Below are 27,821 nucleotides of genomic sequence, written 5' to 3' on the forward strand. Positions count from 1 at the left end.
ATTGGTATAACATAAGTACAATGTGCTTGATTGAGATATAATGTTTTGATGAGATCTTCAGAAACATTTTCTTGTGTTTTAGGAATTTTACACACGGTTACCCTCGTTGGCCCAGTGTTTGGATTTTTACTGGGATCGTATTGTGCCAAGCTTTTTGTCGACATTGGATTTGTTGATTTGGGTAAGGAGAGATTTTTTCTATACATCTTTCTAGTTATTGCAATTAGGTGTACAGTTGATACGTTTGAAGAATGTCCTTGGTTTCTAATGTATAATGACACGATTTCTGTGAAGTCTGCTTATGTGTGTACACACACCTGCCCTTGTTCAAAGAACTTCGACAGAGCTCAACTAAGCAACTTGCAAGGAATTGGCTATTCAAAGTTAACAAAGGCTGCATGTGATACCAAAATGTGTTAATGTAACACTATTACAGCACCAGCTATAAGCTTGGGTTTTATTCTTGCCGCTGTCTATAAGGAGTTGTACTTACCCCCAGTGACAGCATGGGTTTCCTCTTGGTGGTCTGGTTTCCTCCCACGTCCCAAAGATGTACAGTTAGAATTAACAAGTTGTAGGTGTGCAATGTTGGCACCAGAAGTGGGCTGCCCAACACAATCCTTGCTGATGTGATTTGACACAAATGACACATTTCACTGTAGATTTCGATGTTTGTTGTGACAAGGCTAATTTTAGGTCTTAGCAGTTCCGTAGGACATAGAACAGTACTGTACAATATGGGCTCTTTGGCACACAATGTTGTGCAGAACTTTTAATTTACTGTGATCAGTTTAACCCTTCCCTCCCTCCATGTTGCCTATCAAAGAGTTTTTAATTGTTGCTTTTGCATCAGCCCCTGCTGCCATACCCAGCAGTACATACTAGGCACTTACTACTTTATGTAAGATGTGTACCTCTAACTCACATTAAAAGATAGCCATTGTTGCCCTGTGGAAAAGGTGCGGACTATACACTCTGTCCGTGCCTCTTATCTTAAATTTATCCGTTATCTTATTTCCATTTGTTCCAAAGAGAGAAGTCCTAACTCACTCATCCTTTCTTCACAAGACATTCTCTTATTCAGACAGCATCCTGGTAAATCTCCTCTGCACCCTCTCTAAAACTTCCACATTCTTCCTATATTGAGAACAGACCATTCTTCTACAGTTCTAATGAAAGGTCTCGGACTGAAACTGGCCTGCTGAGTTCCTCCAGCATTTTGCATATGTTGCACAATATTCCAAGTGTGTTTTAAAGAGTTTTATAGAGCTGCAACATTACTTGTGATTAATGAACTCAGCCCCCTGATTAATGAAGGTCAGCACACCATATACTACCTCAAGTGGCCTATAAACCTCCATGGTTATTTTGCTGTGGTCTTACCCAGTGACAGGAAATGGTGCTGAGAGTGGGTGTGTTCTCATTGTGACTCCCTCCTTGTACACCAACAGTCATGAAGAAGTGAAGGGCATAACAAGGCTTAAATCGATCAGAAGCCTGGAGCTCAGATGCCTGTGTTGGAGTGGCACGCCTGTCTGTGTGGATGGACGGGAGGGAGGAAGGGGCCTTGTTTTACTGATGTTGCTTGTTGTGTTCTGCATTGTTCTGCCAAGCATCGTGGCCATGGCTATCTTGGCACAACATGCGAGGCAACACTTGTGGACTGCACCCAGCACATCCCTAGGTTGTGTTGGTGGTTGGCAGCTGACAAATGTTTCAATGTAAATGAGATGAATCTGAATCTGGGTGTACCAACCTGGATGCTAGTGTCCTTGTAGCAGACAGTGTTGGCCTTCTCAGGTGTTAGGAGCAACTGCAGGGAAATGTCTTGGAGCGTTTATTTCTGATAGTGTAAAGAAATGAGGCATTATTCCTCATTCAAGTATGAGTGAAGGATGGTTCTGAATGGTGGCTCTATGATGCTCATTACTTTCTGAAAGGAAGTGAAAGAAAGAGCTAAAATATATGGTCCATGCCTCTGAATAGTGAATGGCTGGTGAAGATTCTGATTAATAAGTGGTATATCCTTTTAGTGCAGCAGTAGGCTTCTTTATAAAGAAATTCTGACCACTCAAGTTAAGGTTTGTGCAACACAGCATGCCAGCTGCATGGGCAATCCAGAAAGGAATTAGTGTCAAAGGATTTTAGTCCATTTTTATACAGAGGGACTGGTGGATTGGAGTACCGCCAGTGCATGTTCTCAGGACATTATCTTGCCAAGTCTTCAAGTTCATTTATTGTCATTTGACTGTACATGTGTAAAAACCAAACAAAGTGGTGTTCCTCCAGACCATAGAGCACTCACAAAACACAACAGCTAAACCAAAATATTATCATATTTAAGTCAAAAAAAAATACAGTACTATGCAAAACTCTTCGTGTCTAAGACTTTTGCACTGTCACCATACAGTGAAGAGTGAGATTGTAAATCTGGCAGGAGCAAAGGATGTTGTGAATGGTGTGGGTGGAGCACTGTGGGAGGGGTTTGGGACTGGTGTAGCGGAGGAGTGCTGGGGGCATCAGGAAAGGTCATTTGCTTCCAAACAAATGGTGTATTGATCATCACAATGTCTCTCTGGTGCTTCCCACTCCTTTGCCTCTCCCTTCCCCTTTTCCCAACCATGATTCCCTTCTCCCTACCCCCTTCCCATTCTCAGTCCACAAAGGAGACCCATGTCAGAATTGGGTTTATCACCACACACCTATGTCATGTATTTTTTCTTTATAGCAGTACAATACATAAAATGACTACAACACCGTGCAAAACTTGAGGTGCTGTTTAAAAAAAAACAAAACTCATTTAATTTTAATTATAGAGCATTTGTAATTGGGTCCCATGTGACCACCCAACTGGGAAGTGAAGTCACTAATTTCCAAGGATGAAGCCCATTTGTAGAATAATTACTGTTACATAAAATATCAGAGGGTCTCCTTCCTTTGAAAATATGGACATTAGTGAATAAAGTCTGTAGATGTAAAAACGATCTTGTGGAGAGGTCCCTGAGAATCACTGATTGTCTATCTATGAAGATATTGTCCTGTCCTCGATACAGCTTCTAACACAGCATAGGATTGTAGTTTGAAATCGTATCTAGAGGGCAGAACAATGACTATCAGCCATTTAAACAATCCAAATTAACAGTTGTGCTAATTCTGCAAGCATTGTGGTTAAAACCAAATTACTTTGCTAGGGTGCAAGGTGTCATCTGTTTCAATCTGGGACATAAAGCAATTCTATCCCAGAATGTCGCTTGATCTTCAATATCAAAGTAAATTTCCACCCAATGGCCACTTTATTAGGCAAACCTGTATACCGACCGGTTTGTTAATGAAAATATCTAATTAGCTAATCATGTAGCAGCAACAAACTACATAAAAGCATGCAGATTAGTTGTTGTTTGAACCAAACATCAGACTGGGAAAGGAATGTGATCTAAGTGACTTTGACTGTGAAATGATTATTGGTGCCAGATGAGGTAGTTTGAGTATCTCAGAAACTGCTGATCTCCTGGGGTTTTCACACACAACAGTCTCTAGAGTTTTACAGGCAATGGTGAATTATTTTTTTTTTAGAGAAAGCATCTAGTGGGGAGCATTTCTGTAGGCAACAATGCCTTCTTAATAAGAGGTCAGTGGAGAATGACAGCAAGGTGAGAGCAACTCAAATAGCCACATGTTAAAATAGCTATGTGCGGAAGAGCACCTCTGAATGCACACCAATTTGAACCCCAAAGTGGATGGACTACAGTAGGTAAAGATGACAAGCATACATTCAGTGACCAGTTTATTAGGTACAGGAGGTCAGTGTATTGTCACAGCATACTGTATGTGTTACTATATACTATGTTAAGATTCATTTTCCTGTAGGCACCTACAGAAAAATAAAGAAATATGTACAGTAGAATTTGATAAACTATACATTAATAAAGACTGATAAACAACCAATGTACGAAAGAAGACATTATGCAGATCAAAAAAAATTGAGAACTTGAGTTGTATAGTCTTTGAAGGTCAGTCTGTAGCTTGTAGAATCAGTTCAGAGATGAGGTGAGAGAAGTTCCCCATGTAGCTTCAGGAGGCTGAGGATCCTGAACCAGGTGGTGCGGGACCTAATGCTCCTGTACCTTGTAACTGATGGTAATAATGAAAAGAGAGCATGGACTGGATGGCTGGGGTCCTTGGGGGCAGTACTGCTTGTTTTAGCTGACATGCCAAATCGACACAAACTTCTAAGAAAGTAGAGGCACATACACTTCTGGATAGATCCTCCAATATATTCTTTATCATTGGCTACTTCACGAATAAAATAACAGAATCAGAGTTGAACCAGTCAGAGCTCAGTTCCCTCACAGCTGCATTAAATTACAGTTGTTTCTGATGATTCCATGTTACTTTTAAACTAACCCAGTGCTTTCAATTTAACACATCCTCTGTGAATGACCCATGGACAGTGTGCACATATGCATAAACACTGGGGAGACCAAAGGGATGGATATACTGACTGCTGCAAGCAGGCAGGGAACAAAACATTTTCACCTGCCTTCTTTCCCCACACCAGGTTCTGAGTCGAGCTGAGCAGACTCCCTCACTGAGTTTGTGAGGCTAGCTGTCCACAACTCTACCCACGGCTGCTCACAGTTGCTCCTTTCCCTTTGTGCCTTCAGGCAAGAGTGGGGCTTGTATTATGGATGGTAGGGCACTAAGGTGTGTAATACAACATAAGGAAAAGTGGTGTCACAGGTTGATGGGGTTTAAACAGCATTTTGGCACACACTTTCAGTGAGGGCACTGAGTACAGCAATTGGGACATTGTTGTAGTTATGTAAATCATTGGTGAGGTTGCTAGGTGGACAACTTAATTGACCTGGACCCATTGGAGTGTAGGGCCTGTATGTGTACAATATGACTTGGAGATAGTATGAGTTATGAAAAGTTCACAGGAACTGTTACCATGTTGTAAAAGGGTAGCCTGCCTCTAAAATGCTGAAATAATTCAGAAAGTCAGACAGGCTCAGTGGCTAGGGAAACAGTTAATGCTAAAAGTTCTCCTGAAATGAGTAAGAGATAACTAATTAGTTTAGGTAGCAGTGGAAAGCAGTAGGTGGAATGAATGGAATTTCTGTGATGGGATGGAACAGTGTACAGTAGCTTTTGTCTGTGTGATGTGTTGCTAATGTTGTAATGTCATGGTAAAGTCTCCTTACATGCCCATCAAAGTTCAAAATAAACTTACTATCAAAGTACATATGTCACCTTATACAACCTTGAGATTCAATTTTTTTGTGGGTATTCACAGTAAATATAAGAAACACAATAAAGTTAATGGAAGACCACACAGAAAATCAATTTCAAATCAAATTCAAATTTAATTATCTTTCAACCATACATGAATACAGTGGAACAAAATCACATTCCAAGTACCTGAGTAACATGTCCTGCAAAACTGATGGCACAGCTCTCAGCAGCACACAGACAAACATATGCAAGTAATCTAGGCTGGTATTCCACCGATCGAATCGTGGACGGCAGCACTGAAAGTAGAGGCCAGTCCCCAGCTGAGCACAGATGCCACACTACACTGCCTGTGGCGTCTCCTCAGCAGGATTGCAGCAGCAGGCAAGCCCACGACCTAAGGCCTACTCCTCACTATTACTGAAGCCACGCAGCTGCTCCTCCATCTGTCATGCCACCAAACAAGGGAAATAGGCCTGTGGTAACCTAGTTTATCAATGTTTAACAGGGTCTTGTGATAGTAGGAGAAGAGTTACCCATGGTTACACTGCATACTACTTTAGCGCACCAGCTCTGATGCCTTCCTATAGCAGGCAGCAACACGGTCCGCACCTTTCCTAAGTTCTTGGAGTCTGGTATTGTATTGTGATCATAAAAATGACAATTAACAAAGAAATTAACAAACAAGAATGGACAAATAACCAATGTCAAAGGACAACAAACCCTGCAAATACACGAAGGAAAAAAAAACAAAATAATACTTAAATACAAATACTCCATCACTTTCTCCCATTGTCCACTCTCCTCTCCTATCAGATTACTGCTTCTGCAGCCCTTTAGCTTTAACACCCATCACATCTCAGCTTCTCACTTCATTCTCCATCCCCTTCATCTGGTTTCACCTATAAATTTTATTCCTTCCCCACTCCTACCACCCTTTTTTTTCAGTCCTGAATAAGGGCCTTATTCACTTCCTTAGCTGTTGCTTGGCTGGCAGAGTTCATCTAGCATTTCGGGGGTGTTCCCTTGGATTTCAAGCCTTTTCAGAGTCTTGTGTGTTTAAGTCAAGGTAGTGTCTTGTGGTCTTGCCCACTGTGAGATGCTTAGCAGGCAAGAATACACAAATGAAAGAATGGCAGTCAAATCTGGCTCGTCCTTGTAGAAAGATAAAGAACAAGTTTTCTATGGTGCCTATGTTCTAATAGTAATTGTATATTGTGCATGAGTGAATCTAATATTTGAAACAAGTCATTGGCCAGTTCTATTGACTTCAGCAGGTGTCAGGAGTTCCCTACCATTTTTTATGCCATGGAGCCTTACCATTAACCAAGGCGTCTACAGACCCCAGATTGGAACAATTGTGAGTCTAGCTGAGTGGTTCCAACTCCAAAACTAGTCCATTTTAGTCCAGTGATGTGGATGGCAATTTAAAGATAATTATTATCTTTGATCATAATTAGCAATTGAATTTTGTCTCCAATATGCCAATTTACAAGGAGCCAAGAAGGTGAAGAGGGATCAGCACCGTTATCCAATCTTTATTTTTTTTTGTTTCAAGTTGTAGTGTGGAGTATTTCCTTCCAGCCCTTTGAGCCACACCATCCCAGCAACCCCACGATCCCAGTTAACCCTGACCTACTCATGGGACACTTTACAATGACAAACTTACCTACCCCGTACGTTTTTGGACTGTGAGAGGCAACTGGTGCACCCGTGGAAAGTCCACACATTCCACAGGAAGGATGTACAGGGACCCCTTACAGAACGGTGCCAGAATTAAGCTCCAAACTCTGGAACGTCCGAGCTGTAATAGCATTGCACTAACTCCTATGCTACCTTGGTGCCCGATCTTATCTAATTCTGGCCACAATGTGAGACTCTGAGGACCTGTCCAATGACACCAATCTTCTGTTCTAATTATTCACTGATTAAATAGAATCAGAATCATAGAACACAACATCACAGAAACGGGCTCTTTGGCTCATCTAGTCCATGCCAAACTATTATTCTGCCGAGTAGCTATATTTTAGTCTCATATGAATTAACCTCAAATGTGATGTGTTGTTGGGCATCTCTTTTACAGAGAGAGTTACACTGACCTCAAGGGATGCAAGATGGGTTGGTGCTTGGTGGCTTGGATTTTTAATTTCTGGAGGAGTTGCCATTCTTTCTGCCATGCCCCTGTTGTTCTTTCCGAGATCTCTCACCAAGGAGTCGAGAAAGAATGAACCAAGCAATACCTGTGAAAAGGTGGAATTTATCAAACAGGATCAGAATGAAGTTGCAGGAAGTGATACTAACCCAAAGGTTACTACAACAAGTAATAACAAGTGCAAACAAGGTATTGTTTCATGTTGATATGACAAAATCTATTAACTAGTAAATCTACACATAGGATCTTTGAGATATGTTTAATTTTTCAAATGAATGCACTTCCACATAGAGTTTTCATCATTTTGGCACATTCTGCAGATTCCGACACCTAATGAAGTTGTTTTGAAGAGGGTGCAACCTCAGAACAAAGATGTCTCTTTAGAACAGAGATGGAGGAATTTGTTAAACCTGAGGGTAGTGGATCTGTGGAGTTTATTTACTCAGATGGCTGTGGAGGCCAAGTCATTTGGTATATTTAAAGCAGAGGTTCTAGGTTCTTAATTAGTGAGTGTGTCAAAGGATATGGGGCGAAGGCAGGGGAATAGGTTTGAGAAGGATAATAAATCAGCCATGATGGAATGGTAGAACTGACTGGAAGGGCTGAATTATGCTCCTATGTCTTGTGGTCTTATGCAATGCAGTCACTATGATAAGCAGAGAAATTCAGCAGACACCTTGTACTTTAAGTTGTAGTGCAAACAGCAGTCACAGAAGTCAGCAAATAATCTCTTTGTAGGTAGAGACTAGAAATATTGATCTATAAAGTTCTTCAGATCCAGCTCTAGAAATTGGTGTACAAAATATGCATAGACCTTTATTACCAAGAGTGCGGTGGGTTTGGTGATAACCATATAACAATCACAGCACAGAAACAGGCCATCTCGGCCCTCCTAGTCCGTGCCGAACTCTTAATCTCACCTAGTCCCACCTACCCGCACTCAGCCCATAACCCTCCACTCCTTTCCTGTCATTATACCTATCCAATTTTACCTTAAATGACACAACTGAACTGGCCTCTACTACTTCTACAGGAAGCTCATTCCACACAGCTATCACTCTTTGAGTAAAGAAATACCCCCTCGTGTTTCCCTTAAACTTCTGCCCCCTAACTCTCAAATCATGTCCTCTAGTTTGAATCTCCCCTACTCTCAATGGAAACAGCCTGTTCACGTCAACTCTATCTATCCCTCTCAAAATTTTAAATACCTCGATCAAGTCCCCCCTCAACCTTCTATGCTCCAATGAATAGAGACCTAACTTGTTCAACCTTTCTCTGTAACTTAATTGCTGAAACCCAGGTAACATCCTAGTAAATTGTCTCTGCACTCTCTCTAATTTATTGATATCTTTCCTATAATTCAGTGACCAGAACTGCACACAATATTCCAAATTTGGCCTTACCAATGCCTTGTACAACTTTAGCATTACATCCCAACTTCTGTACTCAATGCTTTGATTTATAAAGGCCAGCGTTCCAAAAGCCCTCTTCACCACCCTATCTACATGAGACTCCACTTTCAGGGAACTGTGCTCAGTTATTCCTAGATCTCTCTGTTCCTCTGCATTCCTCAATGCCCTGCCATTTACTCTGTATGTTCTATTTGGATTATTCCTGCCAAAATGTAGAACCTCACACTTCTCAGCATTAAACTCCATCTGCCAACGTTCAGCCCATTCTTCTAACTGGCATAAATCTCCCTGCAAGCTTTGAAAATCCACCTCAATATCCACAACACCTCCTACCTTAGTATTATCGGCATACTTACTAATCCAATTTACCACCCCATCATCCAGATCATTTATGTATATTACAAACAACATTGGGCCCAAAACAGATCCCTGAGGCACCCCGCTAGTCACCGGCCTCCATCCCGATAAACAATTATCCACCACTACTCTCTGGCATCTCCCATCTAGCCACTGTTGAATCCATTTTATTACTCCAGCAAATTTTGATTTGTTTCTGCCTAGCTTGGTTCAGACCCCATCTGGTGGATTCTGGGCACCAAGGCTCTAACAGTGACTAAATAAGGTCAAAAGACAAGGGCACACTGACCACATGCATTCTGAGTTTAGAAGATTAAGAAATGATCCATTGAAAAATGTGAATTGCAAAAGGATTTGGTATCTTAACTCCATATTATCGTTAACCCACTGTAAACTTTTGCATTTCAATAATCTCTCCAGTTTTGCTGTAAAAATGATGTCCTGTTTCCACTGCCTTTTAAGAGTTCCAACGACCTTCTAATTTCACCCCTAATAAGATGAGCCCTTGTATTTAAATAGTGGCCCCAAATTCCAGATTGACCTGTGGAAGGAAACATCCTCTCCACATCTGAACTCTCAAGTTTAGTGTGGAAGTCCAACCCATTTAAGGTGAGATTCTTTTACTTGAAAGAAAAATTCCTTAATGGGTATTCTACAAAAGAAAACAAAATGCCTTGGTTTCCTGCCTAAAGGTTGAAATAGTAAAGGATTTCTCGTGCCTCCACTGCCTTTCTATGAAGTCATAGCTGATCTTTTATATTTCTCCAATAACTCCATACCCATTGATCCCATTTATGTCCAAAGCCCTTTTCGAATACAGATTCATTTGTTTATCACATGTACCATTGACACATATAGTGAAATGCATTGTTTGCATTAACAGCCAACACTTGCTGCTGGGGACAGCCAGCAAGCGTCCAGGCACTAATGCAGCATGTCCCCAATGCTCAGTAAAACAAAACAAAACAGAGCTATTAACAAAGCTACAGCAGTAAACCAAGCCCCCCTTCCTTCCACCCACCTGCGTTCGTGCACAGATTTCCAATCCCAGGACAGCCGTCTTCAGTCTCCAGGGTTCACAGATTAATAACCTTTCACAAAATAATAACCTATTAATCTGTCTTAAATATTCTGTGACTGAGCCTTCACATTCATTGTGGAAGGAGAATTACCTCCATTGGATGAAGAAGTTTGTTCACATTGCCATCTTGAGTGGCCGACCCCTTTATTTTGTGATCACTGATTCTCAACAGCCCAGTCATCAACTCAGCATTAACCCCATCGAGCCCATCGAAAATTCCATATGTTTGTTTCTTTGCTTCTCATTTTTCTAAGCTCAAAAGGTTTCAGACCTAGTTTCCTCAGTGCTTCCCAATAATAATGAATGTTTAAGGAATGCACTGCTCCAGAACAGATGCAACTCAGGAAATGGAATGTAGGCATTACGAGTCTCTTGTCTGAACTGACATGTTTGTCAGTGAGTTTAAGAATGGGCATAGGCAAGTGACGTTTAGAGCATTTGCTTCTGAAATGCATAGAATATGTTAAAACTAAGCACCATTATACTAACATTTATATTTTGTCTTTTGCCAGGTTTTTTTTCATCAGTAAAATCACTGATTACCAACCGTATCTTTGCCCTGTATTTGTTGTCAATGGTCCTGCAAATCAACTCCATAGTTGGCTTGATAACTTTTAAAGCCAAGTTTATTGAGCAACACTACGGACAGTCGGCATCAAAGTCCAACTTCATAATCGGTTTGTATTTTTTTCATGACTAATGAAAAATTAGTTTGCTTTTCACTGTGTGGAGTAAATCTACTGGCATCTGTTCTCCAATACAGTGGAAATCCTGATAATTCAGCAACTGGTTTTGCAGATGTTTCCACTCACTGGGACCAGGCTCTCATTTTCTTTCCCAGTGCGTAGTTCCTGTATTCCCTTCATTGGGACTGGCAAGAAGCTGGGGGAAACCAGAATAAGGTGATAGTAGGAGGGGTAGGAGTACAGGCTGGCAGGTGATAGGACCTGATGAAGATTCTCTCCCCAAAACATTGACAGTGTTATTCCTCTCCATCGATGCTGCCTGACACGATGGATCTTCCAACTTTTTGTCTTTGTTCTGCATTTACAGATCAGCAGAATCTCTTATGTATATTAAAGTAATGGCTTTGGCCACTGGTACAGCAGCAGATCCTGAGTGCTCTAATACAATACATTGTGTAGCAGACAACATATTGCTATTTTGATTATTAGAAGATAGCTGGCTTTTCACATACTCAAGAGAATGGGTAGAGAAATGGCAAATGGAATACAGTGTCAGGAAGTGTTGGTAGAAGAAATGAAAGGATTAACTGTTTTCTAAATGAAGAGAAAATACAAAAAAAAAGCACAAAAGAACTCGGGAGTCCTTTGCAGGATTCCATGAAGGTTAACTTGCGGGTTAAGTCTGTGGTGTGGAAGGCCTGTGCGATTTTAGCATCCATTTCAAGAGGACTAGAATATAAAAGCAAGGATGTAATGTTGAGACTTCTTAAAACACTGGCGAGGCCTCACTTAGAGAACTGTGAGCAGTTTTGGGCCCTTTATCTTAGAAAGGATGTGTTGAATCTGGAGAGGGTGCAAAGGAGTTTCATGAAAATGTTCCAGGATTGAATGGCTTGTCATATGAAGAGCGTTTGATGGCTTGGGCCTGTATTTACTAGAACTCAAAAGAATGAGGGGTGACCTTATTGTAACCTTTCGAATGATAGGGGTGATTTGGCATAGTGGTAATTACAGCTGGATCAGTAACCCAGACAACCAGTTATACATGGGCGACATGATTTCAAATTGCACCATGGCAGATGGTGAATTTGAATTCAATAGAAATATCTGATGACCATGAAACCATGTCAATTATCATAAAAACCCATGTGGTTCACTAGTGCCCTTTAGGGGAGGAATCCTGCCATCCTTCATTGGCCAGGGCTATGTGTGACTCCAGACCCACAGCAATGTGGTTGACTCTTTAATACTCTGAAATGGCCTAGCAAGCCATTCAGTTGTATCCAACCACTAAAGAGAAAATAATAAGAAGTGAACCTGGACAGACAACCCGGCATCGACCTAGCCACTGGAAATGACGATGACAAAACCAGCCCTGTTGACCCTGCAAAATCCTCCTTACTAGCATCTGGAGACTTGTGCCAAAGTTGGGAGAAGTGTCTCACAGACTAGTTAAGCAATAGACTGACATAGTTGTTCTGACATAATCATACCTTGCAGTTAACATTACGGACTCCACCAACACCATTCCTGGATATGTACTGTCTCTTCAGCAGGGCAGGCCAAGCAGAGGTGGTGGCACAATGGCATACAGTAGAGAGGAAGTTGCCCTGACAACATTGTCTCATGGCACCAGGATGTTGAGCAGCACTTGGAGGAGTTATTGAATGTAGCTCTATCAACACGCAAGAAGCTTGGCATCATCCAGTACAAGGAAGCCCACTTGATTGGTACCCCTTCCATAAGCATCCAATCCCTCCACCATCGACAAACAGCTGCAGCAGTGTGTACTAGCTACAAGATGCACTACAACAACACACCAAGGTTCCTAAGGCAGCAGCTTCCAGACCCATGACCACTACCATCTAGAAGAACGAGAGCAGCAGATACCTGGGAACACCACCACTTGGAAATCCCCCTCCAAGTCACTCACCATCCTGACTTGGAAATATATCGCCATTCCTTCATTGTCGCTGGGTCAAAATCATGGAATTCCCTCCCTAATAGCACTGTGGGTGTATCTACACCTCTGGGACTGCAGTGGTTCAAGAAGGCAGCTCATTACCACCTTCTCAAGGGCAATAAATAGGGATGGGCAATAAATGCTGGCTTAGCTGTTGATGCCCACATCCAGTAACTGAAAAGGTGAAAGGCCTTGATAGAGTGGATGTGGAGGGAATGGGAAAGTCTACAACCAGAGGACATAGAATAGTGGTGTCCTTTTAGAATGGAAATGAGGAGGAATGTCTTCAGCCAGAGAGTGGTGAATCTGTGAAATTCTTTGCCACAGGCTGTTGTGGAGGCCAAACCTTTATGTATATTTAGGGCAAAGGTTGATGGATTCTTGATTGGTCCAGGCATGAGAAGGCAAGAGATTGAAGCTAAGAGGAAAATTGGATCAGCCATGATGAAATGGCAGAGCAGACTCAATGAACCAAATGACCTAATTCTGCTCCTATATCTTATGGTCTCATAACAGTGCTTCAAACTTGTCAGTACATGGTTTTTCTGCGCTCTCAATAAACATCTCTGAACCAGCTCTGTGCTACTTTCTGTGAATACTTGCGGTGATCTTATCAGATAGTATATGTTGCTCTACTGACAGAAAATTGTGAATTAAACAATACTGCTGTAACTTCACAATATCAAGGTGCTGATGAATGCTTGAGGTATTCTCAATTGCTGGTAAAATGAGCTACTAATTTTAAAGTAATACTGTTTTCCAGATATTCCACTTCCTTTTTCACACCACAAAAATAGTGCCTGACACAAGTACTTGCTTTATTTCACAAAATAGCAAGGAGTTGTGGCTCGAAATAAAGCAAAGTGACAGGGCAATTGAAGCACACAAGCCCCCCCAACAATTTTTATAGCAGCACTAGTGGAAGTGTCCAGACTAATTGCTTCACTGATTGGTATGGGAATCACAATTAGAATCCCTTATTACCATTATGTAAAAAGTACCAGAATTAATTGTGGTTCGGTGCTGAGCGTAAAAACACAAGGACAATACCATAGCAGACAACACAATAGCAACCAATAATTTACGGGACAGTAGTGCAAACAACCATGAGTAACCAGCAAGTAGCACAAATGTCAATAATAAAACGTGACATCAATGTGAACATATGAACAGACCACATAATTACCAACCGAATAAAGAGAGCAGGAAAGGCCATTTTACGGATGTTGTACAGGGATAGTTAGGGTATTCCCCCTGAGATTTGTTGAGAAACTGGATAGCTACAGGAAAGACACTTCGAAGAGGACATGTAGTTCTGGTGGTAATGGAATTGTAGTGGCTCCCTGATCAGTTTGATGAACAAGTGACTGTTGGGTGGGTGGAGCCAGCAGCCATTTTTCCAACTCTTTTTCTCGCTTTGGTGAAGAGCAGGTCTTTTGATGCTGGTTGCTGATGGCCAATGATCCACTCCACTGAGTGGACCACTTACTGCAATCTAACTTGGAGAGGGAGGAGGTGGTGGGAAACCAAACAGTGATGAAGGTTTTCACAACATTCCCACTGGTGGCTGTGGAAAAACTCATCAGAGTACGCCCTGAGATGTTAAGTTTTCTAAGTTGGTGTAGGAAGACCAATCTTTGCTGGCCCTTCCTAGTAATGAGCATAATGTGCTTGTCCCACTTCAATGTGTTAGCAATGGTAGTCCCCAGAAAATGGAATGACTTAACGATAGACAGCCTGACCATTAATTTCCAAGGGGAGACAGGTAGGGGTTGTCGGTGGAAGCCAGTCCTCTTTTTCGCTGACTTAATAGCACTAAGCTCCAAGTTGGTATGAGAACTCTATGCTGTAAGACGGTCTACTTTGATAGCAGGTCACAGTATTATTAGAGATGAGCCCAACTAATCCTAATCTGAATGCAAGACCTACAAAGCATTGTGAGGACTGCTGAGAGGATAATTGGGGTCTCTCTTCCATACATCCGAAATATATCAGGAGGGTCTCGAGGCTCTCTCCCATCTGTCCTACAATCTCTTTGACTCCCTACCATCAGGCAAGACATAATATACCACTAGGACAAGGTAGAAACATAGAAACATAGAAAATAGGTGCAGGAGTAGGCCATTCAGCACTTTGAGCCTGCACCACCATTCAGTATGATCATGGCTGATCATCCAACTCAGAACCCTGTACCTGCTTTCTCTCCATACCCCCTGATCCCTTTAGCCACAAGGGCCATATCTAACTTCCTCTTAAATATAGCCAATGAACCGGCCTCAGCTGTTTCCTGTGGCAGAGAATTCCACAGATTCACCACTCTCTGTGTGAAGAAGTTTTTCCTCATCTCAGTCCCGAAAGGCTTCCCCTTTATCCTTAAACTGTGACCCCTCATTCTGGACTTCCACAACATCGGAACCAATCTTCCTGCAACTAGCCTGTCCAATCCCTTTAGAATTTTGTACATTTCAATCTTCTAAATTCCAGTGAGTATAAGCCTAGTTGATCCAGTCTTTCTTCATATGAAAGTCCTAGAATCAATCTGGTGAACCTTCTTTGTACTCCCTCTATGGCAAGAATGTTTTTCCTCAGATTAGGGGACCAAAACTGCACACAGTACTCTAGGTGCGGTCTCACCAAGGCCTTGTACAACTGCAGTAGAACCTCCCTGCTCCTGTACTCAAATCTTTTTGCTATGAATGCCAACATACCATTTGCATTTTTCACCGCCTGCTGTACCTGCATGCCCACCTTCAATGACTGGTGTACAGTGACACCCAGGTCTGCTAGGATGGAAACCAGCTTCTTCCTCCAGGCTGTGAAACTGCTGAACGCCCTGCCAACACCCAGGTCTCATCACTTATGAAGCATCAGTAGCTGCCATACTGTTTACTTTTTGACTTGTATTGTAAATGCACCTCATGCCAAATGCTAATCTTATGGAATATATTTCTTTATTTGTTAAATATTTGTGGTAACTTTACTTTATGTTGTGTATGAGTTGTATGAACTGTTGTTTACCTTAGTCATTTGGAGGTATGCATATATACGGTTGAATGACAATAAATTTGAACTTGAATAAGCAATTTTGGGAAAGTAGGAATATTAAAGCAATCCATATCCTTAAAAGTTAAATATAGTGGTGTTAGCTTAAATTTCCCAAGGACTAAAGTGCTGCGCTATTGTCAGAATCAGGTTTATTATCACCGGCATGTGTCGTGAAATTTGTTAAATTAGCAGTAGCAGTTCCATGAAGAAATGTTTTTAAAAAAAATCTATTAAAGTATATGTATATTGAATAGATTAAAATAGTACAAAAACAGAAATAATACATGTATATTAAAAATGTGAGATAGTGTTCATGGGTTCAATGTCCACTAGGGAATCAGATGGCAGAGCGGAAGAAGCTGTTCCTGAATCGGTTAAATGTGTGCCTTCAGGCTTCTGTACCTCCTACATGAGAAACAGTGAGAAAAAGGCATGCCCTGGTTGATGGGCTCCTTAATAATGGATGCTGGCTTTCTGAGACACCGCTCATAGAAGATTTCTTGGGTGCTTTGTAGGCTAGTATCCAAGATGGAGCTGACACAATTTACGACCTTCTGCAGCTTCTTGTCCTGTGCAGTAGCCCTCCCTTCCATACAGTGATGCAGCCTCTCAGAATGCTTAATAATAAATTATTGTTAAGTGAAATGTATTTTTAATTGGATTCTGGAGTTTTAAATCTATGGTTATAAATCAGTCTTGACTTTTCAAATCCTACACATTAATTTCTGTAATACAGTACTCGAGCAAGAAAGACATAAGGCCATCTGGACAGATAGGTACCAGTGTTGAACAGTAGATGACAGTACAGTAACATAAATGCGACTGGCTAGATTTTGTGTTTTGGATCTGAACAATAAAATTTGGGGCTGTTAGAAGGACAAATAAAACAGAAAACATAGAAATGAAATAAGTGTGTGTTGTACCAGCCAGAGCTGTTGGAACAGTGCATGGAGGGAACACTGCTATCTGTATCGCTCAAGGGAGATTAAAAAAAAAACTTGCCTTCATTAATCGCTTCCAGTTGGGAGTATTAGATGCAGTTTTGGTTGCCTCTGTATAGTAAGGACATGATTGTTGTGGAGAGGGTGCAGAGTAGTGTCACCAGGATGTTGACTTGAATGGATTGGGTTATAAAGAATATTGATCGAGTTAGGTGTGTTTTCCTTACAGAAGTGGGAAAAGCGTGCATATACTCAGTGGTCACTGTATTCGGTACTTCCTTTCTCCTAATAAAGTGGTTCCTGAGTGTTTGTTCATGGACTTTTGCTGCTGTAGCTCATCCATGTCAAGGCTCAATGTGTTGTGTGTTCGGAGATGCTCTTCTGCACACCACTGCTGTGAGGCAAGGTTGCCTTCCTGTCAGTTTGAACCAGTCTGACCATTTCCCTCTGACTTCTCTCATTAACAAGGCATTTTTACTCACAGATCCGTCAACTGTTGATCCAGTTGATCTTGTACGATCCCACAAGATCATTAGTTTCTGCGATACTCAAACTATGCTGTCTAGCACCAACAATCATTCCACAGTCAAATTTACTTAGATCACATTTCTTCCCTATTCTGATGTTCCCTATTCTCTGCTCCATCTAATAAAGTATGTAGTTGTAAACTTTTCCTCTTAGCAGAAGTCCCTATAACCAGAGATAAGGATAAAGAGGTTTAGAGATGATCACAGGCACAAGAAAGTCCGCAGATTTTTGAAATCCAAAGTAAGACACACAAAACACTGGAGGAACTCAGCAGCTCAGACACCATATTTAGAAAAGAATAAACAGTCAAGCACCACCGCCTGCAGGTTCTCCTCCAGGTAGTCTAACATTCTGGCTTGGGAATGTATCACTGGCGCTCCATCACTGAATGGAAAGCCTGGGAATCTCTGTCCAATAGTGTTAGGATATTGTAACTGATCAAGAAAACAGCTCACTGCTGCCTTCCCAAGAGCAGTTGGTGATAGACAATAAATGCTCTCCTTGCTGATTACTTCAGAGCTCAGTACTGAATGAAAGCATTTTTGCTTGCTTGCTTCAATATATTCATGTAGCTTTTAAATACCTCTCTCTGCGTGGTATTTGGAGCCTGCTTTACTCAATGTGATGCTTCTTGGTTGTGGAGGGAGGATGAGGGCTGCTCAGCTCATTCTGCCCTTTGAGGGAGTGATCTAGACCAGGACTGGGTTGGGTAGTTCAGTCAGTGGGCTGAATTCAGGATGATCTGGCCAAGTGCTCCCACGCAGGAGGGACAGCATAGCGAGCAGTATGAGGTTGGCTAGAATTAGAGAGGAGTGAAGATTTGTAACAACTGCCCGAGGATGTTGCTTTGGGAACTGAATGATGCAGAGAATCAGGGTTAATGTAGCTATCCATCCCTGCACTAGGGCGGTGAAAAAGAAGGGCTGTAGCTGTGAATGAGGGAAAAGATAGCTCCTGACATCATGAATAAGCAATCCACGTAAATAAGGTAAGGGGTGAATCAAAGAATCATGGTCTAGTTAAGCAATCTGAATGCACAGGAGCTTACCAAGCGGCGGACACACAGCCCAGTACATCACAGGCACGTTCCTTCAGAACATCCATAGCATCTACATAAGGTGCTGCCTCAAGAAGGCAACAATTATCATTAAAGATCCTCACAAATCCATTCTATGCCACCCTCTCACAGCTGCCATTGGGGAGGAGGTACGTAGCCAAAATCCTGCACCACCAAGGTCAAACATAGCTACTTCCCTTCAACCATTGGGTTCTTGAACCTGCACAACACTATTCTCTCCGGAGCTAATGATTAGCTTTATTTGCCATATGTTTATCAAAGCATACTGTGGAATGTGTTGCTTGCGTCAAATCAAATCAGCAAGTGTTTGTTTTGAACCCCCACACATGTCACCATGCTTCTGGTGTGCATGTCCACAACTCTCTAACCTTAACCATGTGTTTTTTTTTTAAATGTGGGAGAAAATCCAGAGCATCCGGAGGACTCACACAGTTACATGGGAAAATGGACAAATTCCTTACAGACCGCGGTGGGAATCGAACCCCAATCTTACAGCTGCCTCTGTAAAGCGGTGACTAAACACTATACCACCATGCCACACACAGTATAGCAACACTGTTTCCAGTTCACTCTACAATGGACCTTTTCTCCTTCTAATTGTTTTTTTATCTCTCTTGAACAAATTTCACAAAATTTTACTTCTCGTGAATGTTGTGTATCTGAGGCTATGTGCCTGTGATGCTGCTGCAAATAAGTTTTTCATTGCACTTGAGCAAATGACGGTATATTTGAGTTGAAGGAAGTATCAATGGCATTAAGTTGAACTGTCATCTACTGTGCAATGGAAAGTATTCCTAGGCACTATTGAAAGCATAGGTATTCTACCCACTCCCCTCACTCAACACCCTTGAAACCGTTTAAGTCGGCCAAGACTAATTGAGAAACCTTTCTACACTCAGATAATTTATATATATTTATTTATATAAATATAATTTGTACATATGTGTACATCTAACATTTCCCAAGATAATGGAAGTTTTGAAGTGCTGTAGGATCTTCTTTTTGCATCCACCCAGACCTCACACATGGCCTTCTATTTAATATCTCAACCAAAAAATAGAGCTGCAGTACAGGGCTTGCTCAATATATTCCAGCCAAGATTTTTATACTTGCAAGTATTAATTTTTCTCGACGTAATTTTGTGACAGTTCATTAAAATGATCTATCTATGTGGCTTTAAGGAAGCAAACAGAAGATGTATCGATCCACATGCATCTTCTTGATCTCCCTTTTGCACCTCTTCTCCCTGCCCTTCCCTCCGCTCTCCGACACTGGAAGTGAGCGGAGGCTAGAACGTGGGGCATGAACCATAAGTGGAGTGTGTATATTGTCTTCAAAAAGTGCTTGTATAATGCAAAAGAGATAATGCATGGTCATTTTAATGACCCAATCACTGAATATGTTCAAAGTAGGAAGCAACAAACATTAAAGGTATTGAAGGATGTGGAGTTGCTGTGGCAAAGAGGTGCTATGAGAGTGATTGGAATCTTGTCAAATAGGAGAGCAAGTGCAAGGAGCTAGATAGTATGTTCTTGCTTTGGTTCCTCACATCCTAATATCGTAGGGTTCCTGCGATTTGGTGTAGTATTGTCTCACATCTGCAGCTTCCAGATGACAATAATATATACAGATTTGGTTTGATAATTTTCCTCCTAACATTACAAGCATGTTGATAAATTATTTATCTGGGAATCTTTGATTGCTAACTTAACGATCATACACCCACTTGATATGCACAGTACCTTTTCTTTGAAAGCACATCTTGGATTGGATCATACTCCAGTCACTAGGGACCATGTGATGTGAAATTTCCCCTTGAAAATGGGCAAGGGGCATGTAGTGTTGCAGGAGGAATTTGAGTAGAATTGTTTTATTACACACATATCTTGCTCACAGTGAACAAGTAGTAGGAGATTCAGTGGTGATTTCCCAAGATAATTCTCATTAAGGTTTGTTGACAAAAAAAATCTGCTAATATAAAAAGGAATGCAAGAGTGATGGTGAGAACTCTTTCACAATGAGCCAAGAGACAACTTCCTATGGTACAAGTTGAGTCAAGTAATCTGATAAATTTTGTACATTTCACTATTATTATTCTTTCAGGAATCATAAGCATCCCTGCAGTGTGCCTCGGAATTTTCTTTGGCGGTTTGGTGATGAAAAGGTTTAAAATGAATGTTGTTCAAGCTGTAAAGATGTGCATTGGCTGCAGTGTCTTGGGTTGGTTACTGTCACTCACCTATTTTGCAATGGGCTGTGACAATTCTCGTGTGGCTGGTTTAACTGTCTCCTATGAAGGGTGAGTCCTGATTTACTGGACTACTTGCAATTTTATTGTCTGATTTTACACAAAATGTTTTGCTGTAGATTTAGTCCACTCGGTTCAGTCCTGTGTGTTGGTCCATTCATTTAGAATCCTTTCTGTTGTCAGGCACCTGTAACCATGCATGAGATCCCTCTTGCAGCATTCCTTCTCTAAGTAACTTTTCCAAGTTGGAAAATGATCCAAAAATGCAGAAATGCTTAGGTTCAAGGTAGTATCAAGTGGGGGAAAGAAAAGATGTAGAACTCTTGCAACGCACACAAAATGCTGGTGGAATGCAACAGGCCAGGCAGCATCTATAGGAAGAAGTACAGTCGACATTTCGGGCTGAGGCACTTCGTCAGGACTAACTGAAAGAAAAGATAGTAAGAGATTTGAAAGTGGGAGGGGTGAGGGAGATCTCAAATGATAGGAGAAGATAGGAAGGGGAGGGATGAAGTTAAGAGCTGTAAAGTTGATTGGCAAAAGAGATACAGAGCTGGGGAAGGGAAAGGGTCATGGGATGGGAGGCCTAAGGAGAAAGAAAGGGGGAGGGGAGCACCAGAGGAAGATGGAGAGCAGGCAAGGAGTGTTTGTGAGAGGGACAGAGAAGGGAAAAAGGGGGAATTAATTAATTAATAAGGGATGGGGTAAGAAGGGAAGGAGATTCTTTTCATGTTCCTGACATCATCAAGCCTTTATGAGTGAGCAAGGTAACATCACTGCCTCATCTGCCACCAAGCCACTGTGTACCTAGGATCCTACAGGGGAGCCAGTGACAGAGCAAATCAGTGTAGAGGGAGTGGATGTCTGCCATAAGTTCCAAGAATAAAATGTTTCTTGTTTACTCTTTGAATAGTGCCAAGTCACCTCTTCCTGTTTAATTTATTGAACCTTTGCATTGTTTCCTAGCAAGCCCCGCATCTCCTTTGATGGAGCTGGCCTGTACCAGGACTGTAACTTAGCATGTTCTTGCCCACGGACACAGTGGGAGCCCATTTGTGCCGGAAATGGGATTACATATGTAACACCATGTCTCGCTGGGTGCAAGACATCTTCTGGAGTGGGGAAGAATACAGTAAGAGCTTTTCATTGTATTGTTGTGACTAACAACCCATTTTCAGGAATGCAAGTGAGTTCCAAAACAAAACATTAGGTTTGTTGATATTCACCCTTTGCAGGGTAACTTGTCCTAATTCCACTCAACTGCCTTTGTCCCAAATTCCCCCAACTCCTATTTTGCATCTAAATGTCCAGTTAAATCTTCAATATTAGCTTTTTTTCTTTCTGTGAGTGAGTTTTATATCATATCAATACTGCAGATGGGTGACATTGAGACTATAAGACATAAGAGCAGAAATAGGCCATTCTATCATGGCTGATATATTATCCACCTCAAAACCATTCTCCAGACTTTTTGACTCTTTATTTTTATATCTTTATTCTTTTAACCATGGCTTCTTATTATTGTCATCTTGTTTACTCCAAACCTCTCTTCTTGCAGCTTTGGTGTTCTATACTCACCTTTTCCAACTTGGAATAGTTTTAGAATAGCTCATCTCATTTGGAATTTTCAATTATTTTTAAGCTGCACGTGTCTTGCATCAGGTGCATATTTGGCTTTATACTTTGATAATACTTGTTGCACTTATTTGACTTGCATACTTTAAATTCTAACTGAGGTTGAAATGAATGTTCCGTTCTGTCAGCTGGCACAATTCGTGATGTGCATATTAAATTCCAGGTGTAGACATTGTGATGGCTCCTGCCAGCTGTGACAATGTTGAAGCCCAGCCCCATAACCTTTGATGCCCTAACTAGTCAAGTACCCATCAAGCTCTACTTTAAATTAACCCAAAGACTTGGCCTCCATTGCTGTCTGTGACAATGAATTTCACTCAATAATTTGCACTAGTTTTATTGAAAATGCCTCAGAGTGCTGAGGTAGTTGTGCTAATATTTTCATCTTTGTAATATTATTCATTGAATGAATAGTCTGCAGTAAGGTGTGCAACAAAATGGCAATTGTTGATTGATAAACTATCTTTGAATGTGAAAACTGTTGCTTTGTATTAATCAATGGAAATGTAATCCAGAATTAATCAGGATGAGGAGACTGATGGCTATGTAAAACAATTTTGTTACGTTCCCATCAGAAAGTGAACATGAGGCAGTGAGGTAGAGGATGGAGAAGTTCATTCTTCCAAAAATGTGAACTTGTTGAAGGACATAACAGGCTTGAGAGACCAAATGGCTTGCCTCTTCCTATGGGGGAGGATACTGCTGCTAGCAATACAACCAAGGTTTTATACGGCATTGGCATATTGCACTTGGAATATTTGAGCCCCTTATCTAAGAAAGCATCCATTGGCATTGGAGAGGAGCCAGAGGAGGTTCATGAGAATTATCCCGGGAATGAAAGGGTTAATGTATGAGGAATATTTGATGGCTTTGGGCTTCCACTTGTTGGAGTTTTGAAGAATAAGTGGGTTCTTCATTGAAACCTATCAAATGTTTAAATGAGATTAAGTGGATGTGGAGTGGATGTTTCCTATAGGAGGGAATTCTAGGACTGAAGGTCACCATTTAGAACAGAGATGAGGAGGAATTTCTTTAGCTAGAGCATGGTGAATCTGTGGAATTTGTCACAGACAGCAATGGAGGCCAAGTCTTTGGGTATACAGTTGGCCCTCCTTATCCACGGGGGATTGGTTCTGAGACCCCCCCCCCCCACCTCCACGGATACCAAAAAACACGGATGTTCAAGGCTAATATTTAACCTGAATCAGTATGGTGGTTTTTAGGACCCAGTGGAACCCCGGACTTTATTTAACATGTTCAGTGCAGTGGACATTAGGACCCGGCGCAGCTCTGAATCCGCAAATTTTCTGTTCACGAAAATGTTCATGATTGAAAATAAGGTGGAAGTAATAAAGTGTTTGGAAAGAGGTGAAACTCCATCAGTCATTGGAAAAGTGTTAAGCTACAGTCGGTCAACGATCAGAACAATTTTAATGGAGCATGTGAAAGGCCCTGCCCTGATGAAAGCTACAATTATTACTAAGCAATGCAATGGTTTAATTGTTGTAATACGTATGTTTCTTATGTGTTTTATATGCGTAGAAAGGTAAAATATGTACTATATACTAAGAAAAATTTTTGACTAAGTGACGCTAAATAATACCAGATGTACCTGTTCCAACTTCAAATCCAACTTAAAGACGGACTCAGGAACAGAACTCATTCATAACCCAGGGACAGCTTGTACTTTTAAGTCATTTCTAGATTACTTATCATACCTAATACAATGTAAATGCTATGTAAGTAGTTGTTATACTGTTGTTTAGGGAATAATGACAAGAAAAAGTAGTCTGTGCATGCTCAAACAACGAGTGCTGGAAGAGCACTTCCAGGTTTTCCTGATCTACGGTTGGTTGAATCCGTGCATGCGGAATCTGCGGATAATGTGGGCCGACTGTATTTAAAGTAAAGGTTGACTAGTCAGGGCATCAAAGGTTATGGGGCTGGGCTTCAACATTGTCACAGCTGGCAGGGGCCAACACAATGTCTACACCTGGAATTTAATATATGCATCACAAATTGTGCCAGCTGACGGAACGGGACATTCATTTCAACCTCAGTTAGAATTTAAAGTATGCAAGTCAAACAAGTGCAACAAGTATTATCAAAGTATAAAGCAAAATATGCACCTGATGCAAGACACGTGCATGTTAAAATTAATTGAAAAAACTACTGTTACGATATGGCAACAGTGAATATAGAATTGAGTCAGTTTTTTTTATAAACAAATAAACCACTGTATGTCTTCAAGAACAAATTTTTTCCTGAATTCAGCTCTTACAATGCAGGGGTTATCTCGGATGCAGGTTACTATTTCCTGAACAAAGATCCAATAAGGTCAATCTTGTATTAAACTGTCAGTGACACCAACTTGCAATAATTCTTCATCTTGCGCTTTGTAACTAATCTGGCAATTCTCAATAATGGGTTAACTCTAGACCTAGTGTAATGAAGTAATAGTTAATTAACACCTTTGCTCACATCATTTGACTCACTGTAAATAAAATCTGAAGAAATAAACTAGGCCATAATATTGGTGTTACCATTTTACAGCATTCTTGTGAATCCCACAACCCCGCCCCAATGAGTGGAACTCAGCACAGAACAAAAATATTCTTGTATGTCTCCTTTGCTCTTTAATTCCATAGCATGGCTAGAAATGTTACAGTCCCTCATGTCTGGCTGGAGTCTATATATTGTGGTTTGTCTCTTTATTTAGGAGTTTCACAACTGCAGCTGTATTTCAACTCTGATGGCCACAAATTCTTCAGCCCTTCTAGGACAATGCCCTAAATCAGTCGAATGTGAAAAATATTTCTTCTACTACATGGTATTTAGTGTGCTGAGTGCTTTTAGTTTCTCCTTAGGCTCTGTTCCCGGATTCATGATCTTACTCAGGTAAAGGCTTACTTTTTTTATTGGACAGACTACATCTACACCCATGATTATAATAAATAAAGGCCACATGCAAAATGCTGGAGGAGCTCAGCAGGTAGGGCAGCATCTATGGAAGGAAATAAAGAGTTGATGTTTCGGGCTGAGACCTGATGTAGGGTCTCATCTCAAAAATATTGACTGTTTATTCCTTTGCATAGGTGCTACCTGACCTGCTGAGATACTCTGCTATTTTGAGTGCTGCTGTAGATTGTCAGCATCTGCAGAATCTTTTGTGTTTATAATGGATACAGGCTTGTCAATCTATGAAATGTTGATGTCAGTGGTAAAATTCCACTAACAGTCTATTATATATCCCAGTTATTTTGGGAAATTCGTTAAGATGGTGAAATGTTGAAACAGGTTCACATGTCTGGCAAGTGAGGCAGAAAACAATGACTGTGAATAAATATACTGAATTAATCATTTATTTACAAACAGTAAAAAATTTGACCGAACATTTAAATTCCCCCAAGTAACACAAACTACAAAACTAAATATTCAACAAACAGATACATAGTTATGTCCATATTGAGCATGCCTTCCCGAGGGTTCTGTACTGCGTGCCTCAAAGACACAAAGGGGCAAAAAAAAGAGTAAACCTCCCACCTGGGCTATTCTTTGTACCTGGTATGTTTGAAACCAGACACGTGGCACACAAGGTAACCAATGGGAAGAGCTGCTACAGATTTCAAACACACCAATCACAATCAAATGACAGAAGTGGCTTTTGACCGGTAGATAAGCCTCACTCCCACACGAGAGCTTGTCGTACCTTGCTGTAGTAATTTTGAATACCTAAGCAAAATACTTTGGTTGCTGGGGAACTGGAAATGCTCACTTAGTTTGTGGAGGTAAACACTGTTGACCTTTTTATGTCAATAGCAGTTCATCATAAAATAAATCCATAAGACAGAGGAGTAACATTAGGATATTTGGCCCATCAGGTCTCCTCTGCCACTTGATTGTGGTTGATATATTATCCCTCTCAACCTCGTTCTTTTGCCTTCTCCCCATAACCTTTGAGCCCCTTACTAATAAAGAACATTTCAACCTCGACTTCAAAAAGATTTTATTTTTTTCCTCCCATTTCCAAATGGCAATATATTATCCTCATGCCTTGATACCTTCACTAAATTCATTAAATATTTTTGGGGTCAGTAACTCAGGAGTTTAATATGAGTGTTTGCAAAGTTTAGAAAGTGGTGCAATGTTGCAGGACTAATTGGATTTACACAAAGGAACCTAGCATCACACGAAGGCTGGAAGGTATCAGCACCAACTCCCGACAAAGAAATGCCCAAGTATTCTCCGTACTGTATGCTGACTCCTGTTATTGGATGCATAAGCAATGATTGCAAAGAAAAATCACTGGACGTAGGTGGTGAATATTAATTTAAGCTTTATAAGCTACAGGATAAACTGAACAAGTTCAGATTTTCTCCAGTTTACCAAAACAAAAACAAGCCGCTGGATGAACTCAATGGGTCAAGAAGCACCTGTTGAAAGTGTTCTTTAGACAAGGCCCATCTTGCTGAAATATTAATTATCCTTTCAGATGTGCCCTCCTCTGAATCGTGTGAAGACAGTTTTTGCATCTATCATCCTTACAGGCAGTGAGCTTCAGACTGAATAGCTTTCTACCCCTCATTTCTCCTTTCAGGCTCCCACCCTTGTTATTCCTTCGGGTTGAAGTCTATACCTCTTGGTTTCTGAGACCATGGCTGAAAAAAGCAAGTTCTTTCCATTTATCTTGTCTAGACCACTCACTTTAATACTTCTAACAATAATCTCCAATGGTCCCATGCTCTAAGCTATTGCTAATCCATCTCATTCCTTGATATACATGGTTGGTAGATGCTGCAGTAATTAGATACAATTCTTCCTGGGTATTGGAAGAATGCCCCAATATTTGATTAGTATCATGTCAGCTGAAAACAGGCCCTTCTGCCCAAATCTTGATCCAAGATTCCCATTTAGCTTTGTCCCATTTGGCACATATTCTAAACGTTTCCTACTGTGTCCTTTAAATGTTATAATTTTAATGAAGGTCTGTATTGGAATAGGGAAGAGAGAGAAGATAGCAAAACTGTAGAGATCTGAGTAATGTGACTACAGTGGAAGCATAATGATTTCAGCATGCAAAGAGGCCAGATGAATTGAACAGCTTAAATGACTTGTTAATTTTTTAAAATGTTATCATTGCTCAGAATAACATAGCCATTGTACGAGGACAATTGATATGAGCCATCACTGTAACAAATGGCTTTAAACCTAATTTAATCAGGCAACCTACAGCGATGGCTCAGCACAAGCCTTCTGTGGAAATCATACAGTGCTTGGTGACAAATTGTAGAAAAAAGAGTTTGACATTTTATTGTTCACTTTGACTCAGTAAATCAATTGTTCTCTGCAGCTCCCTGACATGATGGCTGGTTGGGGAGAGGAAAAGCACAAATGGAAGAAGTAAAAAAAAAAGCCCTGAATTTCAACTTAGTGAGTTTTATGGAGGCATACAGCATAGAAACA

The 27,821-nt window shown here is 40.9% G+C and overlaps 1 protein-coding gene across 1 annotated transcript in view; it reads left to right on the forward strand.

The window, feature by feature from the left end:
- slco1c1 (solute carrier organic anion transporter family, member 1C1) overlaps nt 1-27,821 on the forward strand; it is a 62,215-nt gene that overhangs the window by 26,346 nt on the left and 8,048 nt on the right. Inside the window, exons 6-12 of the mRNA XM_059986785.1 lie at nt 83-181; nt 7,316-7,522; nt 9,616-9,660; nt 10,747-10,911; nt 20,579-20,774; nt 21,690-21,855; nt 25,078-25,256. Coding sequence (XP_059842768.1) covers nt 83-181; nt 7,316-7,522; nt 9,616-9,660; nt 10,747-10,911; nt 20,579-20,774; nt 21,690-21,855; nt 25,078-25,256 — 1,057 coding nt within the window. The remainder of the gene's footprint in view (nt 1-82; nt 182-7,315; nt 7,523-9,615; nt 9,661-10,746; nt 10,912-20,578; nt 20,775-21,689; nt 21,856-25,077; nt 25,257-27,821) is intronic.

Source organism: Hypanus sabinus, chromosome 13 (assembly GCF_030144855.1).
Source record: "Hypanus sabinus isolate sHypSab1 chromosome 13, sHypSab1.hap1, whole genome shotgun sequence".
NCBI lineage: Eukaryota > Metazoa > Chordata > Chondrichthyes > Myliobatiformes > Dasyatidae > Hypanus > Hypanus sabinus.